The sequence below is a fragment of the Triturus cristatus genome, chromosome 9, assembly GCF_964204655.1.
Source record: "Triturus cristatus chromosome 9, aTriCri1.1, whole genome shotgun sequence".
Taxonomy (NCBI): domain Eukaryota; kingdom Metazoa; phylum Chordata; class Amphibia; order Caudata; family Salamandridae; genus Triturus; species Triturus cristatus.
Window position 1 is genome coordinate 903,184,730 of NC_140592.1, and position 20,402 is coordinate 903,205,131.

General features: G+C 47.1%; 1 protein-coding gene across 1 annotated transcript in view; it reads left to right on the forward strand.

Annotated features, from left to right (window-relative positions):
• The window catches only part of ATG2B (autophagy related 2B), a 1,039,004-nt gene that overhangs the window by 203,317 nt on the left and 815,285 nt on the right, over positions 1–20,402 (forward strand). The window contains exons 11-12 of the mRNA XM_085626438.1: positions 11,183–11,444; positions 15,322–15,472. Of these exons, the coding sequence (XP_085482564.1) occupies positions 11,183–11,444; positions 15,322–15,472 (413 nt within the window). The remainder of the gene's footprint in view (positions 1–11,182; positions 11,445–15,321; positions 15,473–20,402) is intronic.

The following is a 20,402-nucleotide window of genomic DNA, read 5'->3' on the forward strand; positions in this document are numbered from 1 at the left end:
CAACGCTATGCGGACGGGGCCAACACTCCTTCTCGCCGACAATCAACTGAAGTCTGCAGATTCCCGGTACGCCGGTTCGGCGCGGCCGCCTGCATCCTGCGGCCCGGGCGGGGGCGCGCTCATCATCTTGGCAGAGGGGCGCCTTCGGGGAGAGTTGCGGGACTCTCCCGGCCGTGGTGGGCTGACCCTGGTTTTCTGCTCCTGGGCCCCTGTAAGGGCCGGACGCCCCATGATCGCGCACCTTCCGGGCAGTGCCGGTGAGGTGGACCCGGCTTGCTCTCTACCTGAGACCCGTTGAGGGAAAGTGACGCTGTTCAGCCCCTACACCACTTGACCTCCACAGTGAGGATCGGAGCCTCTACTAATTGCCTACTCTACAGTGGAGCCTCTCCCACATGCTTGTGCTGCCCCCCTTGGTTTTTGCTGTGCTACCTGTGCCCGGTTACAAGTGGTTGGGGGGGGGGGACGCCTGGCAGACGAAAGCCGACAGGCCGGTGTGGGTTGATACCCGCGGCAGGCGGCGGCGAGTAGTCAGCAGGGCTGGTCCCCCTCACCATTTCTTCTCTGTCACGGAGTGGGGCCTACATCCCACAAGATGACGAGCGGCCGCAACGCGGTCCAAGCCAAGCTCGACAAATTTGCATGGCAGAGGAATCAGGAGGGGGATCAATCTCAGTCAATGCCCCCGGGGGAGCAAACGGAACCCACACTACAAGACATTCTATCGGCGATAACGGCAGTGCGCACCTCCCTTGAAGCTAGTATTGCCACCGTAGCTAGATAGGTTTCCTTGATAAGAGCAGACATGCAGAAAATGTCGGAACAAATTGGGTCTGTCGAGTCCACCACTAAAGAACTCAAAACTGATTCAGAACTGCTCAAGCGGCAAGTCTCGGAGTTCCAGACTGCGCAGGAGACGCTAACGTTACAACTTGATGACTACGAAGGCCGCATGAGACGCAACAACGTCCGCATTCTGGGCGTCCCAGAGCGGGCGAAGGGCCGGCGGTTGATCTCTATGTGGAAGAATTGATTCTCCAGCAGCTCCAGCAGCGAGAACTATCTAAATGTTTTTCAATTGAACATGCCCACCGTGTGCCCGGGGGCAGGCCTCGACCTGGGGCGCCACCACGACCTCTTCTGGCAAGGGTGTTCAATTACCGAGATAGGGATATTATCCTTCAGACTGGGAGGGCGGCCCCACTGATAGTCATCTATAACAGCAAGGTCACCTTCTTTCCCGACTTCACTCCGCTGGTCCAGAAACAGCGGTGCAGCTTCCTGGAAGTGAAGCGCGCTCTCAGAGATCAAGAAATTAAATACGCAATGATGTTTCCAGCCAAGCTACGAATTGAGTTGAATGGAAAACTTTGGTTCTTCACCAGGCCAGAGGAGGCATGGGACTGGCTTGAGGGCTGGAGAACTGTTGGCAAGCGGTCTCATAGACACACAGGGGATGCTGGAGCCCCCAGTGGCCATGGACGCCGACAGGAGTCGCCGTCTTTGGATGATTCAACTGTTCGTGGACCGGAGGGTTGAATGACTCAGAACTGCAAGTATACAAACCACCCAGTGAGGTGGACGCATCCACCAGCTACTCATACGTGGCGATAGACGGCCCTTGACTGAACTTCTCCTTATTTTGGTTGTTCCGCTGTTTGTAGTGTCCGGGAGGGGGTAGAGTGGGGCTTGAAAGACTGCAAGCTTCCTGGCTGCGGGAGTGATGGCACTTTCATCAGGTTCTAGCAGCCGGTTTCTCACTTGGGCTCTACATTTGTGTTTGAAGGTTGGTGGGCCGGGGTGGGCATAGTTTTTTCTCATTGATGCTTTAGGGAATGGGGTTGTATCACTTTCCTCAAATGTTAAGGGTGGACGACAGGCGCTCTGCAAGTTGGGGTGGCGGGTGGTTCCAGACCCGTTATGCAGGGAGGGGAAAGGGAGTTGGGTTGGGGACTCGGGAGAGGGGGGTGTTTCGAGTTTTGAGAATGTGATTTGTTTATTTTTGTTTAGTGTTCTTTTAAGTTTGGTATCGGTAGAAAGCAATGCTTGGTTCTCCTTCATCTGGCAGGAGTGCAATGTGCTTAGCGCTAATAAGTTCCACATCACTGGCCTCTGGCGGTCTACAATACAGTATCCTGAGTTGAGTGGAGGCCCCGGTAGCTCCCCTGCCGGTAGATTTGTCTTTCCTCCCTTTTGACTGGCATGATGGCGACTGACTTCGCACTTAAGATAGCGACGTGGAATGTTAATGGCCTTGGGGACAAAGTTAAAAGGGGCATTGTATTACACTATGTTAAACGACAGAAACTTGACATAGTTATCGTGCAGGAGACACATTTGATTGGGAATATGTGTGGAGTCTTGAACAGGAAAGGCTATCGACTTATAGTTCACTCGGGTTTCACCTCGGGCTCCAGGGGAGTAAGGATTCTCCTCCGTAAGAATTGCCCATATATAGTGCATGACTCCTGGACTGATGGGCAGGGTAGGTATTCGGCAGTCACGGCCTCTTGGGAGGGGCGCGTTCTTAACTTTGTCTCCGTCTACGCCCCCCCCAGGGTTACAGAGATTGACCCCTGCGTAATATAGGTGCCCTACTGTCGGAACTACCCGTGGGAACTTTGGTGATGGGTGGGGATTTTAACCTAACAATGGATGGCACTCGGGACCGTCTCCTGGCCCGGGGGACCCACTGAGGGGCTCGCAATTATTTGAGTTCGCTAATGCCCTGGGGGTAGTTAACGTTTGGAGATGGCTTAACCCACTACACACACGCTTCTCGTTTCAGTCAGAGGTGCACGGTAGCCAATCCCGTATAGACCACATATTCACGCATGCCCAAGATATTCACGCCTTCACAAGTGCCTCATGCCTGGCTCGCGGGATCTCAGACCATTCTCCAGTCCTGACGTCGTTTACAATACGTCGGGCGAGACGCCCTGGTACCCTTACCGTACAGCCATGGGCGTTGAGTATCCCTCACATTAGGGATGCTCTACGTAAAGACACAGAATATTACTTTGCTGGAAATGTGGGCACCATGGACTCGGCATTGACACTCTGGGGTGCGTTTGGAGCTGTGATAAAGGGTATGGCCCTCTCCTTGGTGGTGAGACATAGGACTGAGAGACCCAAGAGGGTGGTCGAGATTGAAGTAGAGATATCAGATCTGGAAGAGTCGATTGTGCGAGACTCTGACCACTCAACTCAGCATAAGCTAAAACTCAAGAGGCAGGACTATAAACAGTTGCTACTGGAGGAAGCCACGCTGCACTGCCTATCCTCCCAACACAGGGTTTATGAGCAAGGAGAACGCACTGGCAAACTCCTGGCGTGGCTGGAATGCAAAGAGCAGGCTTCACGATGGGCCCACGTACTCGCGGCTCCGGATGGTACACTTCTCACGGATCCTCAACTTATTGCTGAAACCTTCGCATCTTATTTTGCGGAGGTCTATAACAGCTCGCCAACTTCTCAAGCCCCAATGTTGGCTGACCTATTAGCCACTATTGAGGTAACTGGCCTCTCCCCACAGGACAGGGAGGCGCTGGAGGTAGACATCACTGAAACTTAGATTCAAAAGGCTATCCAAGACGTCCGTTCTGGAAAGGCAATGGGTCTGAATGGTCTTCCCAGTGAGCTTTTTAAGCCCATGGCCGCGCTGTAGGCTCCTCACTTGCTGAACCTCTATTTAGAGTGCTTGGAGTCGGAACTTCTCCTGGCTGAGGTCCGTAACGCTGCCTTCGTGGTCATCCATAAACCCAATAAACTGGTCGAGGACTGCAAATCGTATCGCCCTATTTCCCTCTTGACAGTCGAGGCCAAAATCCTGGCCAAACTCTTGGCCAGTCGACTCCTTCCCTATATCATTGACTTGGTTCACCCGGATCAATCCGGATTCATGCCAGGCAGGAACACGGCACGTAATCTACGGAGAGTGAATGGGGCTTTGGGCAGGAAAAACATGATCAGAGAAGACATGGTCCTACTCTCTTTAGATGCCAGCATGGCGTTTGACACCATCGAATGGGACTTTCTTTTCACTGTGCTGGCTCGCATGGGTTTTGGGCCCAAACTGATACGCTGGATTAGGTTCTTGTATACTCAACCCACCACGCACGTAGTCGTCAATAACCATCGCTCGGCCACTTTCACTCTGCGTCGGGGTACGCGGCAGGGGTGCCCCTTGTCTCCATTGCTCTTTGCACTCGTATTGGAGACATTGGCCGTTTGGGTTAGGGGAGCTCCGGAGATTCCGGGGCTCAAATGGACTGCGGATCATGAAGACTGCATTTCATTATACGCTGATGATATTCTCTTATATTTAGCCTCTCCAGCGCAATCCATACGAGGAGTGCTGCACATCTTTCATATTTTTGGTTCCCACTCGGGATATATGATAAATTGGTCCAAATCCCAGATGTATGCGCTGTCGGGTGATCCACCCGCCAGTCCAAGGGGCTACGAGATACCGGTCGCACTTTGCAGTTTTCTCTTTCTGGGCATTTTCGTCACCCCAGATGTTGCTCTCTTTTATGACAAAAACCTGCTTGGGCCTCTTTAGCGCTTTAAATCTGATGTCATTCATTGGCGATCTCTCCCCCTCACCCTCCTGGGACATGCGTCCCTGTTTAAGATGCTTGCGCTTCCATGCTTTCTCCACACGTTGCAAAACACCCCCACTTCTATCCCTAATTCCTACTTTGCCCAAATCGACGGCGCTGTACGGGGCTTACTGTGGGAAGTCCGAGCCCGGCGCATCGCATTTTCTAAGCTCACGATGGGTTGGTACGATGGGGGCATAGGGCTACCAGATTTACGTTTTTATTATCAGGCTTCCCAACTGATTGCGATCAACAGTTGGGTGTTCGGCCCCCATGATGACTCCAATTTCCGAACAGACCACTGGCTTATGGGTCCGGGCGGTTACAACAGGGCAATATACACCCATCCACGCAAATTGAAGTTAACCGGCCCCACTGCCCGTACGGTTGAGACCTGGCATAAAGTCACAAGGAAGTTGGGCTGGCATAACCGCCTGACTAAGGCAATGCCGTTATGGGAGCCTGATATGCCCTTGTTTTGACAAATGGGACACAATTGGAATTTCTACAGTGGGAGACTTGTGGGTGAGGGGGAGGATGGCCTCATTTAGTGACCTCCAGACAAAATACCAATTAGCACCTTCGGAGGCATTCAGGTACCTACAGATTAGCCATGCTATTTCGGCGGCCGCGTCGAAGGGGCTCCCTCTCCCTGAATCTTCCCCCCTGGAGGACACGCTGCTATTGGATCCCATGGACCACAAGGCCATATCACTCACGTATAAAAAGCTTGTAAACAATTGTGCAGATCCGTTGCAGAAACTGAAAGGGTGCTGGGACACAGATTTGGGTACTATAGAGGAAGAGGATTGGCATGACGCACTGGCTTTCCCCCGGGAAGTAGCCATTCCCATGTGGTTACGGCTTATCCAGATGAAAATTCTTCACAGAGTCTATTTCGATGCTAAACTATTGTTCAGACTGGGTAGGCGCACTGACTCGCTCTGCCTCCGACACTGTAACCAAGTAGGTACCTTTGTACACATCTTATGGGAATGCCCACACATACAGCAATACTGGGAAGCAGTCACCCGTCAACTTCAGAGAACCTGTGACAAACCACTGCAGCGTTCTCCCCTGCTTTGCCTTCTCAATATCTGGAAGGCGACTGACCTCTCCCAGGCTGAACAGGCTTGGGTTCGATGGGCTTTGTTATTGCGCAACGCAACATAGCACAAAGATGGGGGGTGGAGGGCGACTGGGCTAAGGATATGGACTCTGCAATAATCGCCAAAAAACCAGTCTTTAAAGGACGGGGATGCCCTAAGAAATGGGACCACAAATGGCAAATGGGGGAAGTGGAACAGATACAGAGGGGACATTTGTATCTCACCTACGATAGAGCTGCGGCGCAAACGACAAACATTGTTGGAACAGTTAGCATCTGAGATTGTGTCCTCTCCCCTTCACACCCCATGAATGCATGCCTTCTGGACCTATATTATTCACTGTGTTGGTTAACGTGTTCAGCTGCAAGACTGTACCCCTAGGAAAGCCGACCACAGGCCAGAGGCATTGTAGAGCTCAGATTTGTGTTCAAATGTATGTGGTTGTAAAGTTCTGGTGGGGGACTTGTACTCATTGCTAAGATTTATGATCTATGTCTATGTTGATGCTATGTTGTTGAAAATAAGATTGTTTAAAAAAAAAAAAAAGTCTTCACACAGAAATACAAAAAAGTTACTACTGAAATATATTTTGAAATGTTTGTACAGTTCACTTATTAGCTATTTAAATGTTGGGCATTAGAGAAAACATGACACCCTAAAACCTTTCATTTCACACTCTTTGTACAGTACGTCAGACAGGTCACTTTACAAAATACCGAACTATGCAGTCAGAGAAAGAAAAGCCATTGTAAGTAGACATAAACTGGCTTCTGACCACTGTCTTTGAAAACAAAGCAAATGTAACAAGATTTAAAGACCTCTTCATTGCTCCTCCACTTTGAAGGAACAGAACACCTGTTCTTTGGCAGCTTGCTAGAACGGGCGAGTAGACCCAAAATCTAGCTTGCCCTGGGCGAGGAGGTTTCTTGAGCCCTGATCCCCCATACCATGTACCTTAGGAGAAAAGATAGCAGGAGTCCAAATCCCTTTGTATTCCCAAGACTTTTTCTTTTGCCGTTTCAAAAGGCTGGCCACATATAGGGTCCTACAGGATGAGTGTCTTCTCATAATCCAACGGTGTCTGCTCCTGCAGTCAACATCCCACTAGTTTCTCTAGCATTGCTTGGCTTGACAAGCAGGATGAAGGATTGCAAGATCTATTGAAAAGGTAGCTAAACTCGGCTGCTCTGGCTGTTGACCTGGCTATACCTGTGAGGATTGCATAAGGCGGTAGCTGGTGGAGGAGGATGCGCAAAGAAAGGTGAGTACATCGTGACAAACTGTACATGAGCGAACAGTGTGAATCTAGCAAAAAGGCAGTGGAACATGTACAGGGTCAAATGCAAACATATAATCAACAAGGGATTGAAGCGGTATCTCAGTTCTGGAAGTCAAAGTGGGATATTGCTGAATTATGATGTAATGTTCTTTAGATAAGTGTGCCTTCACCTTGTTCCAGATTCTGAATGCATAGATGGGTAAGCTTGTTGCTTTGGTTTTTTATTTTTTATTTTTTTACACTTATGTGCTTGCCAGCCAGATAGTAGAGGGTGCTGTGTGGCTTTGTAAATGTTTTAAACATAGAGCATTCAGCAAGAACAAACTGGTGGTGTTTCATCAGGATGGGGGGGGTCATCTGATCATATTTCTTCAGTCCGTGGATGGGGTGCTTCAGATTGAAACACAACTCAAACTTGTGTGGTAAATGCGGCCTCATGCAAGCCAAAGCCATTAAGGAGTGGGAGGCCAAACATTTTATGGCCTATGCGCAACGAGCATCGGGTTTGGCTCCATTGAAGGCCAGCCTCTAGATCTTGTTCCTCACTGTTATCCAAGTCCTCTAAATAGAAGAGGAAGCACAAACTCTCTTCTTCCCCGGCTGTTAGCCAAATGATCGCCAGGCAATATATAGACTAGCCTCTAGGGATCCTGCTATATTCTCCGCCCACCTCTCACCAGAAGGCCTGTTGGTGCAAGCCTTGCCTTGCACTAAGCAAAATCCAGGTGCATTTTCGATGGGTCCCCTGCTCAGAGAATCCAAGAAACTGAAGGTGTTGGGAAAGAAAGAGTTCTGCCAGCAGCTTGACCCTCAGGTCTGTGAATGCCACATGCTTGCTTGCCAGATATACCAACTTCTTCTGGGACATAGCAATTGTGTTAATTATGGGTTTACTGGACCACCTAAAGGGCCATTTTACCAAAGTGGTGAGGGGCAGAAAATATTCCTGAAGGCACAGGCCTGGACACAGGATTTTGTGGCTTGGGCCATGGGCTCCTTCATAGCCCTGAGGAGGCACATGTGGCTAAGATCTATCTGATTCTGTGGCAATGTACAGATTAGTCTAATAGATATGCCTTTTGATGTGGTTTGTCAGTTCTGAGACAAAGTTAACTTGGCCTTGGAGAGGTTTAAGACAGTAGGGACTTCTGCCTGTTCTTTGGGACGTCTTTACCCAGCCTGAGACTACAGACAATCTCAAACATTTTGTGTTTTTTTCAAAGAGTTTGCCTATCCCCAGCATCAGTCCTCCCAACCACCAAGCAGCTGAACCAACTACTTTAATAGTACTGGGGCAGTAGCAAGGATAGGACTGATAAGCCAAGCAGCCTTCCTCCTCATCATGCACTTTACCACCTAGAAAGTTCCTTTAGCTTTCGCTCACAGGAGCATGTGCGGCTGTTTGGAGGGGTGCCTTTCTTTCTGCAGGCTTGGAGGGCCATAACGTTAAATCTGTGAGTCTTACAGATCTTAAAAAGGGATATGCCCTTCTCTTTAAACAGGCACCATCCCCAATGCCTCCTCCACAGTTACTTCAGTTGAAGAATCACCCGGAGATTGTGCAACAGAGGGTGGGTGCAGTGTTGCAGAAAGTAGCATTGGAGATGGTCTTAGAACAGCAAATTGGGCAGGGGTGCTAATACCTTTACTTCCATGGTTCCAGGAAGAACAGCAGTCAGGTATTGATCCTGAATTTCAGGCTGTTGAACTGTGACCGTCACAATTAAACAATCAAGATTCTATCAGTAGATCAGATTCTTCTGCCACTGGAAGCAAAAGACTGGATAGTGTTGCTCTACTTGTGGGACGTATATTTCCACATACCACACCTGCTGTCTGTCACACAAGATGTAACTGCGGTTCATGGTAAGTTGCATCCACTACCAGTTTGCGGTCTTCCTGTTTGGTCTAACATCGGCACTAAGGTATTGAAGTGGTTGTGGCACATCTGCGAACTTCTGAGACGATTGCTACTCAATGCGGGCTCCCATCCTTGCTGTTAGACTTGTGTTTTTTCCATCCATATGCCCAAGTGGCACCTTCAGCCCTCTTACCACCTTCTGTTAATTGAGAGCCTTCAGAGTGAAGGCTCTTGAGAGGAGTTCCTCAAATGATCTGGAACATTTTGGATTGATTACGAAGTTTTGGGAGGGTGCTTGAGTTCCAGTTTTATTGTTTCTTTGTCTGCTAGGTCTTCTAGCTTCCTTCATTCTGCTGTTCATGTATATACACTGACAAATGAGGCCTCAGCAGTGATGCGTTTGCTGGCAGTTGTTCCAGCATGGGGGAAATGTATCAGCACATTGCACGAGGGATGTCCTTTTGCCCCCCTCCACCAGTGGCCACAGTTGTGACGGATGCAGCTACCCTGGGGTGAGTGCTTACTTGGATCAACTGGAGGGCATAGGCCTTTGGTCTCCAGAGGTGCAGGTTCTTTACATCAGCCTGCTGAAAGTGCGGGCTATTTGCCAGACTCTAAAGGCCTTACTTTCCTCCCTTTGTGGTTGGTCTGTCCAAATTTTGACAGACATTACAAAAATTATATGGTATGTCAACAAGCAGAAAATAGTGGGGTCTCATCTTCTCTGCCGGGAAGTTTTGGGACTGGACGCATATGCATGGAATCGGACTGGTCGCCAACCATCAGGCAAACTCCCTGAACACTGGAGCAGACAGCCTGAGTCGGTGTCTTCTTGCCCATCACCATTAGCGTCTTCACCCAGGGGTGGCGCAGACCATCTTTAAGTGTTTGGAGCTTTTTCCAGGTGAACCTCTTCGCTACTCTTGACAGCACACACTGCCCACAATTCTGTGCCCTTCAGTATCCCTTGTCAGAGGGTCATTGAGGGACATGTTTCAGTTGAGGTGAAGTTTTCCGCTCATTACCTGTTTCCTTTCATACTCTTGATTTGTTAGGTCTTGAGGAAGCTGTGGTAGGACCGGGCAAAGCCATTCTGATAGTCCCCAGTCTAGCTAAGACGGGTGTGGTATTCGGACCTTGAGCAACTCAACCTTTGTCCCCTGCTCTGACGGTCTCTCAAAGTAGAATTCCATAATAGACAAGGGGAAGGGGTGATGAACTGATAATATGAGGTCAACCACCTCCAGCAGCAGGCATCAGGAGCTCATGTGTCTCCGCTCAGTCTCCAGGCATGAAGGTGGAGGCCTTGGAGGGTGGTGTGCAGAACCTGCCCCTCCAACTTGAAGAGGAGGTGGAATTGACTTGTCACAGAGCATAAACTGGACCTGCTGAAGGCTGGTTTATTGGAAATCCTTCTCTTTGCTCCTTCATTAGGCCAGGAGAAGTGCGCTGTGGGCATAGTGGGCTACATTGCCGCAGTGTCTGTATTAGTTGGTCTTCCCGGTCAACCTTCCGTGTTCAAATCCCAGATTGCCATCCAATTTTTTAAAGGACAGGCATATGTTTCTCCCTATGTTTTTTGTGATGCCCTAGTAGGATCTGAATCTAGTGTTGACTTTCTGGTCCTTTATGAACTCCTGCATAGTTGTCAGTTAAGATTGCTAACTTTAAAAAGGTTTTTTTTGGCCATTATGTCAGTGGGTTGCAGGCACTGTGTGTTCGCCCTGCCCTGCCTTCATGTACTTATAGCCAGGCAAACTGGTCTTGAGGACTAAAGCATCTTTCCTGGCCAAGGTGGAGAACCCTTTCCATCTGCTACAATCCATCCCCTTTCCCATCTTATTCCCTCCTCCCAATCCCACCAATGAGGAGAAACTACTTTGGCTGAATCCTAATAGAGTGTTCAGTTATTATATCGACCCCATGAGATAGATTAGGTCTTTAAAAAAGCTCTTTGCAGCAAAAAGTTTTGGCTTCGTTCCTCTATATGGTAATGTAACTCCTTAGTGACTAGCAATGTCCTTATAATGTAAAGGGAAGGGGTACTTAATCCCATATATATTGATGAGCTTGTTCATTCTTGAGTCTGACTTTTTTCAGTTTTAGTAAAAAATTACTTAGTAATGTTAGCATATTAAGCTTGTCTGTGTTTGAGTAACAACATAGAGTTAGTGCAAGATTAAGAATAAAATGCTAGTTTATATAAACATGGAAGAGATGTTTTCACCAGTATTTGTAGTCTTTATTTAATGTCTAATTATATGAACGAAATATTTGCATTTTAGAACCACCATATTTGACACAGAGATACCTTTCTTTTATATTCCAGCCCTTCCATCACGATCAATCTCTTTGGATGAATCTAGACCAGAACTTGTTTTTAGGCTGATAGTGGGCACTTTGTCTGTATCGGTGCTTCATATTGATCCTCTTTCACCGCCTGAGTCCTCCTTGAACCTAAACCCACTAACACCAATGGCTCTGGACTACTTCAGCCAAATAGCAAAGATTGATCCTATTAAGCTGTCATCAGATGATTTCCTGTCTTTCCGAGCAGTGTTTGCAGAAGCTTGTGCTCATGACCACCTCAGGTACTATTTAATTTGCTCATGTGGACAAACTGAGAAACAGATTAGTTATCAGCGTTCATTGCAAACATCTTATTTTTCTTATTTCCTAGTCTCTTATTGAAAATGCATTATTGGATTTTAATTACAAAAGAAAATGTGTTTATGTTTAATGCTGCAGGTGTAGTCTTTTGCAAGAAGACCTATATATCAATTTTCTCTGACCCATTTTTAATTTTTTCTTATTAAAGGCTTGGCCTGGTTCTAAGCATGTACAACAGCCACATGGCAATCGTTTATTGTGGCTGCATTTGTGGGCCATGCTTTTTTATAGCATTGATAGTTTCATCTAACAGCTATCTATTGCGACAAGGTTTAAAATGTGAAGAGATCTCTGTTATGCCAAACATATTTAAAACACTGCCCCTGTTTTTAGACATTGCCTATAATCATGCTTGAAAGTCATTCTGCGAAAGTGACACTCCCTTTTATGCCAGAACAGTTTGCATGTGCAAGAAAGCCTTGGAAGGAGGACTGTGTCATATGAGAAAATAACTGCAAGTTTACCATATGGGCAATCCCCACCTAGAGGAGTAAATTGCATGAGGTGAAGGAGAAGTAGCTGATCAGGTCTTTGAAAATCCTAATTTCCTAAGTTTACATGAAAGGAGTAAATTGTATGAGGTATAGGAGAAGTTACCAATTAGGTTCTCAGTCTTTGAATTTCCACTTTGTTGAAGAGGCAGATTTCACATTCACTTTGTACATAGGATGATGTGTGTGTAGGTGACAGTTAACAATTGGGAAATGGCAACATGGAGGCTAGGGAATGGTAAATACATGGCACTGGGTTATTGAGGTCTAAACTAATAAAATTATTTTACACAAAAAGTATTATAATGTCGCTCTGACCTCAAATTGCTAAGCTTGTCAGGTTCAGCTATGACTCTTGACATTTGCTTTTAAAGCAACTTGTACTTTAGATTAAATATCTGATGGAGACTTCAAGCTGCAGATTCCTTACCTTTGAATTTCCAAGGCTTCAGACTGGACCCAGAAACCTTTGCGTTAGCAGTTCCCCTGTGGGCCATTGGGTGGCTCAGTTCGGTTCCGTGTGGTGTTGTTGGTGCTGGATCTGATGTCGCGATCACCTATATAGGTGCCACCCAGGCGCGTGGACATCAGTTGGTTTCTTTCTGCGCCAGTTAACGCTAATCCGGAGAAGAGCTACCACTAGATTTTTCCCTTGTGTTTCGAGGATGACCTCTAGAAAGGTAGGTTTAAGCCGTGTGACACCTGTCACCACGCCATGTCGGGTACCTGCCTGCACAATAGCCTGGCCGGAGCCCTAGTGACAGCAAATGCACTGGCAGAGATTCCTATCATCTCTGCATTTGTCCTGAAATCCACTTCATTGCAGGCTGAAGTTTCTAAGTCATTGCCCAACAGTCAGTCCACAGGTAGGTCTGGGGAAACCACAACTCTTTTAGGGCCAGTTACCCTCCCCAGCTAAGATTCACAACGGCCAAGGTATGATCAGTCCTGACATTTCCTGCATTGGTCACTTGGTAAATTTGACCAAGTATGATCTGGTCAGGAGACACAAGTTTCTCTGTCACCATAGTGATACTGCCCCCTGTGTCCCTGTAGTCCACAGCTTCCTGACCATTAATCAAAGGCTGTTGCCTGTACTTGCCCACGTTAGTGGGACTTACATGTAAAGTAGCAAGTTCCATGCCACTGTCAAAGACAAGGACATCCTGAGTGGGTGTTCTGACTAGGCTATAACCCACAGCAGATCCCAAGGGTAACCCTACTAATCCCTTCGGGTCGCTATTACTTCTTGTACTGGTTCTAGGGGCACTAGATGCCTTAGGGGCAGTAGTAGTAGCTTCTTTGGTGTTGGCTTTAGAGCAATTAGCATCCCTTGCTCTATGGTCTTTCTCTTTACACAGTTAACACCAAGGTGTCTTGCCAGAGGAAGAGGAGGTTTGAGATCCACTCCCAGAGGAAGATTTTTGGAGACCTTGTGAAGGCTCCTTTTGTCTTTACCGTTCTCCCCACCCTTCTCTTGGGCCTTAGAATAATCTTGAATCTTCTGGTCACGACCACCACCATTGTTGTTCTGCTTGACCCTGGTGCAGACCCATTTGTCTGCCTTCTTTCCCAATTCTTGGGGAGAGGTCTGATCAGAGTCCACCAGGTACTGGTGCAGCTGCTGATTTGGACAATTATTAAGAATGTGCTCCCTCATCAATAAATTGCAGTTCCTCATAGTCATTTACATTACTTTCATGAAGCCAGCCTTCCAGAGCTTTAATACCACTGTCTACAAAGTCAACCCAGTCTTGAATGTGTGCCTTCTGGGTGTCCCTAAACGTAACCTTGTATTGCTTAGTGGTTAAACTAAATCCATCTATGAGGGCACTCTTCAAGACTGTGTAGTTGTCGGCATCGTCCTCCTTGACAGTGAGGAGTTTGTCTCTACCTTTGCTAGCTAGCAAAGGAGAGCCACAGGATAGCTGCCACTGCCCTTGAGGGACCTTCTGTTCTTTACAGGCACTCTCCAAGGCAGTGATCCACTTATGGATATAACCCCCGTCCTGGTATTGAGGGACTATCCTGCTCAGGTTTCTAGTACCAAAAGATTGCTTTCTGAACTAGCTCAATCCGGAGTATGCAAGTAGGGCACCAAATGTGGCCTTCAAAGCAGTCTGGTGGCGTTGGCAAGCGTTCCCACCCCAGCCCAATACACTAAGTCCAGTCTATATAGTTAGACAACTTGTAATGACTGATGTCCACTATATGTATTAAAATGGCTGACTGCACTTACAAAGCCTGGGGAATCGACTCCAGGGTTTGTAGGGGTGTCCATGCAGGCACACCCTCACACTTATAAGCAAGCACCCTGCCTTCAGGAAGGAAAGGCCTGCCAACGTGGTGACTTATAGTGTTTAAGTGTATTGACCTCAGATATAAGGAAACTTATATCTGCCGTGAGATGTGCTAGCACTAGCTCACACAGGCTGGAATGGCAGGCCTCTAGTTACAGTTTGAGTGGTCTCTCATGGGTGGCACAATACATGCTGCAGCCCATGGGAGAGATCCCTGGTGTGCCTATGCCCTGGGTACCTTAGTACCAAATACTAGGAACTTACAAGGATACACCAGTAGCCAACATTACTTACCATGATCAATTTCAATTTAGGGAGGGAGCACAGTGAGTGGGGTCCTGTTTTCCTGATTAGCAGGATCCCAGTCAGACTAGTAAAATAAAACATTCTGACACTAGCAAAAAAAGTGGGGGTACCATGAAAGCAGATCCTACTTTACTACACCCACCCATGCCTCCTTGGTCTGTGGGCATATTTATAGAGCTAGGGTTGCTCCCTTTCAGCAGTCTCTAGTTCGGACACACACTAGTCAGTTCATTTCATGGCCCTGCGCTTCTGATGTGGAAAATCATAAAAATTAACTAAATTTGTCACGCCTGGGTGGCGCCTATAAAGGTGACCACGACGTCGCATATGGTGCCAACGATGCCACGCAGAACTAAACAGAGCCACCAGATGGCGTGCAGGGGTACTGCTTATGCAAAAGTTTCTGGATCCAGTTGGACACCCGGGAAATTCTAAAGTAAGGAATCTGCACCGAGATATTGTCTCTACCAGATGCGTTACCAAAGGTAAGTGGCTTCTTCGTTCGCTTCATGGTAATTTTGCAGGTTGTTGTCACTCTTATTGCATGCATTGTGTAACTACTTTTCTGTTAAGAAAGGCCATATGTGCATATATATTTATACTAAGAATGTATATGGCTTAGAGCAAGTGCGTACAAGTTTATGATTTGTGTGAACTTTCTTTTAATTATATTTCTCCATCACTACATTTCTCTTTTACAGGTTTATGGGCGCTGATATCAAATTATCTCATGAACAAAGACAAAAGTCGAGCTCTCGGTGCTTCAGTACAGATCTAGCCATTGGACAAATGGAACTATTGGAATGCCTGTTTCCCACTGAATCACATTCCATTCCCCCTCAGTACACAGAGGTAAAAGATGAAAGCTTCTTAAAATGCAGTTGATGTATTTTGTTATCAATGTCCGTTTGAGAGGGCTGGTTTCATGAACTGGTGGTAGCAAACCAAACTTGTTTATAATCTTATGATAGATTTGACTAGGTTAATGCTTTGCCAGATTACTAATTTTGTTGTAGGAAACCTCTTCAGTTTTCATTAGGCAACCTTACCATAAATAAATAGTTTCTAGTATCTCAAACTGATTTTATTTTTGTAAAGACCAAGGTCATTCTATCCATGTATGAGATTTAAACCTTTCATTTCATAAAATCGTGAATTGTTAGTGTTTACTTTGTAATGAAATGTGTATACCTCTTGTTAATATTTAAAATATATGCATATACTTGGAACATACAGTTATAACTAGGCTATATTGTTTACAGGGTTTATTGTTCGTGGATTTTAGTGTATGTTCTCAGTGTTAAACCTATTGAAACCAGTGCTTATCAGTATTTATTCAGCTGCCGTACTCCCAAAATAGACAACAAAAATAATATTTTCCAGTGTTGACAAAACGTGTTATTTTTTCAGAGGTTGTTATAAAGCACATATTTAATTCAAAGGTGAAGTAATGCAGTGTATTTGGTGTCTTCCCATTGCCAGCGTTTCCGATGGACTTGGGTTATACTGTTCTAAGCATAGGAAGTCTTTGAATTGCTCACACTCATAAACACATCACATTATCTTCTCTCAAATCTCATTACCTCTTCAACTCATTCTTCCAGAAATCTGTGTACAAGACTATTAATAGATTACAAATATTAAGAGTGCTTTATTCAAATGTTTTAATGAACAAATCCATGGGCTCAGTTGGAGGTCATTCACTAACTCCTTGCTGAATATTATGACATTATATGGGTGGTCAACCCTGCTAACAGCATAGTACCTTGTGAAATCTTTAAAAGTTTAATTTACACCAGATTAATGCTTAGCTTTGTATTCAAAAGCACCTGAAACGTAATACTTTAAACATGCTTGTCACTACTGCCTGGATGGCCAAGTAGGCGTACCGCTCTGCACATTTCCTACCCATGAAGGCTGCATATGTCCTTTTTATTGATGGTTGTATCGTATATTGAATGAGCGTGTATTATTGCATATGGAAACTCAATAAAAATTATGTTTAAAAAAAAAAAGCATGCTGTCACTGTTTTTTCTGCATCCTTTGCTTGAATATATTAAGGTGATGCTGCTTTTGTGTGGACATTCATAGGCTCCAAGTGTCCCCATGGCAACTGTCAGTCAATCAATCAGGGTAATCACCCGATAGGGTATCCAGGCGCTTGCAGGCCCCAGAGGCTATTTGAACAGCCATGTCTTGAGGGCCATTCGGAATTCCGAAAGTGAGGTGATGGTCTGGAGGTGCGTGGGGAGGCTGTTCCAGGGCTTTTCTGCTATGTGTTAGAAGGAGCGTCCTCCACTTCTGCTTCGGTAGATGCAGGGAGTATGGGCAAGTCAAAGGGAGGCAGAGCGTAGTCTTCTCGATGATTGGTGGAAGTTCAGGCGGTGGTTAATGTAGGCAGGTCCTTGGTTGTGTAGAGCCTTGTGTGCGTGGGTCAGCAGTTTGAATTGTCTTCTGTACAGGGACCCAGTGAGGTTTCCTGAGGTGGTGTGTGATGTGGGTTCGTCAGGGAAGGCCGAGGTTGAGTCTGGCTGTGGCGTTGGTCTGAAGTCTCTGTAGAAGGTGTGCGGCAATTCCTATGTAGAGGGCATTGCCTTAGTCCAATCGGCTGGTGATGAGGGCTTGTGTCGTGGTGCGTCTCGTGTGTAGTGGTAGTCACTTGAAGATCTTACGTAGCATGCCCACAGTGAGGAAGCAGGCAGAAGAGATGGCGTTGATCTGTGATTTCATGGTGAGCTTGTTGTCAATGATCATTCCGAGGTTTCTGGTATAGTTGAAGGCAGTGGGTGTGGTTCCAAAGTCTGATGGCCACCAGGAGTTGTTCAATGTGTTGCTGCTGTTGCCAAATATCATTATGTCCGACTTGTCTGTGTTCAGCTACAGGCAGTTGTTATTCATCCAATCAGTGGTGTTTGTCATGCATCTGTGGAAATTGGTTCTGGAGGTGGTGGGGTCGTCTGTGAGTGAGAGGATGAGTTGGGTGTCCTCTGCGTAGGACATTATGTTGGGACCGTGGGGTCTGGTGACGTTGGCCAGTGGGGACATATATGCATTGAAGAGCGTGGGGCTGAGGGATTAGCACTGAGGGACACCGCACGTGATCTCCTTTGGTTCATAGGTGAAAGGTGAGAGGTGGATTCTCTGGGTTCTTCTAGTGAGAAAGTAGGTGATCCATCTGAGCGCGTCCCCCTTGGATGCCAATGTGATGTAGTCTTTCGATCAGTGTGTGTGGAATATGTAGTTGAAGGATGCAGAGAGGTCGAGGAGGATCAAAGCTGCTGTTTCTCCTCAAACGCATAGGGTTTGGATGTCGTCAGTGGCTGCGGATTGGGAGGCATCGAGTAGCTGGTTCTGCTCCAGGGGTGTCATGGGTTGCCAGTACCTTCGCTGGGAATGTGTTAGACCTGGCACCATTGGCGTTGGTCTCCCTTCCATTTTTTGCTGTTGCCTCCTGTGTTTTTGCTATGTTTTGCTGGTCTATATGCTTTGGGCACTTTGCCACTGCTGTTCAGTGCCAAAGTGCAAGTGCTCCCTATTGTAAATTGTTGTAATGGATTAGTGACTCCATGATTGGCTTATTTGATTTACTTGTCAGACCCTAGTACAGTGCACCATGTGTGCCCAGGGCCTGTAAATCAAATGCTGCTGGTGGGCTTGCAGCACTGATTGTGCCACCCACAGAAGCAGCTTGTAAAATGTGGCTCAGGTCTGCCATTGCAGAGCCTGTGTGCAGTCTAGGACTGCCATGTCGACTTGGCAAGTGCGCACTTGCCAGTCCCTAAACCTTCCCTTTTCTACATGTTAGTCACCCCTTTGGGCAGGGCGCATTGTGTGTGAAAGGTAGGACATGCCCTGGTGTGTGTGGCATGTCCTGATAGTGAATTACAGCCAATTTCTTTTTCACTATTGCAAGGCTATCTGTTCCCATAGGCCAGAATGGGCAGTTTGATTATAACATCTTATAAACACAACTGACCCTAGGAACAAGATGGGAAAATAAAGTTTAGTATGCCTGAACTCAGAATGTTAAAATACATCTTTTAGTGTGGTGGATTTTTACATTTTGTGTTTGAAAATACCACTTTTTGAAAGTCGGTATTTTCTTGCCTAACCATCCAGTATGCCTCTGCTAGGTTTGTGTATTCCATGTCTGATTTGTGAGTGATAGGGGGCTGGAGAGGGCTTTGGCTCCGTCAAACTGATGAGTCAGGGCTGGGCTGAATAGGACCTGGGTTGAATAGAGAGTAGGGGGAGGAGATTTCCTTTCACATGCTTGAGCCTACATAGAATAGAGAGTAGGGGGGAGGAGATTTCATTTCAGCTTCCTGGGCCAGGTCTGCTTTCAACCATGCTGTCTCCACCTCCTGCCGGGAAGCTGCACCAGAGAGGACAGAACTGGTTTTGACTAGGTACAGACACTCTCTGCCTTTAGAGAACAACGGATTTAGTAGTATAAATATTGGGGCCCAGACCCCAGAACTTTAGATCACTTCTGGAAATCAAAACAAACTTTTGCCAAGGAGAGAAACCAAGAAAGCTGAAGGAGGAGACTGCCCCTGTGCTGTTTGTTGTTTGAGGTTGGCCTGCAGTGGTTACTTATTGCCAAGGAATGGAGAAGAGGAACTTTGTGTGTACTTTCTCATCTTGAGGAAGATCTCCAGGGGCTTGAAGCTGAGCTTGCCTCCTGTTCTGAAGTCTCAGGGACACAAAGACTTCACCACCAGCTCCCCCTGAATTTCCTTGCTGGGAATTCTACTTGCAGAAAGGTGCCTGCTGTTGTTTTGGGCCCTCTAGAGACTGCGTGTCGCTGGCAGCTGGAAGCGCGACACACCGAGGAAGAAGCGTGTTGCCGCCGCAGCTGTTGTCATCGCATCACCGAAGAAGCGTGCCGCGGTGGCAGCTGGTTGCTGTCGCATTGCCGAAGAAGCGTGTCGCATCACCGTAGAAACGTGCCGCCGCCGCAGAGGTTGCCTTTGCATCACCGGAGAAGCGCATTGCAGGGCCTGTCGCGGATCAAGAAACATTCAATTTCCCTGCATGGCCGTCGGGCATGCACGCATCGCATCCAAGTTGTTGCACCGCATCTAAGATGCCATTTTGTCACATCGCACCGGATCGTCGCATCGCGGCGCCATCTTGTCGCATCGTACCCGGAACGCAGTAAGAAACCGACGCATCACCTCCTCTCCGGTAAGCGACCGACGCATCACTTCCCCTGCGCTGCAGTAAGGAACCGACGCATTACCTCCCCCGAAGCAAGGAACCGACGCATCACCTTCCCTGCGACTCTTTTGTTTATATTGCGTTACGCATCCAAGGTACTTTGAGAGTAAAGTGTCGCATTTACCATCTACATTGAACTAAGCTATTTCTACCATTCCAAAATCATGATCTTGATATTGTATTGTGGATTTTTGTTGTTTAGTCTTGTGTTAAGTCTAGATAAAGATTACTTATTTTTCTAAACTGGTGTGGTGTCCATTTGTAGTGTTTTCACTGTATTACTGTATGTGTTCACAAATGCTTTACACACTGCCTCTGAGATAAGCCTTCCTGCTTGTGCCAAGCTACCAAGGGGTGAGCAGGGGTTATTTTAGGAGTGTAGCCCCCTTACCCTGACTAGAAGCAAGGGCCCCTACTTGGTCAAAGGTACCTACTTCTACCAACTAGAGACCCCCATTTCGAACAGAATGGAAGCAGGAAGATTGGCTGGTTGGTTTTGAGTTTGCTGGGGGTCGCGGGGAGTTTTTTGAGTAGTGGTCTGACTTCAGCGTGTTTCCA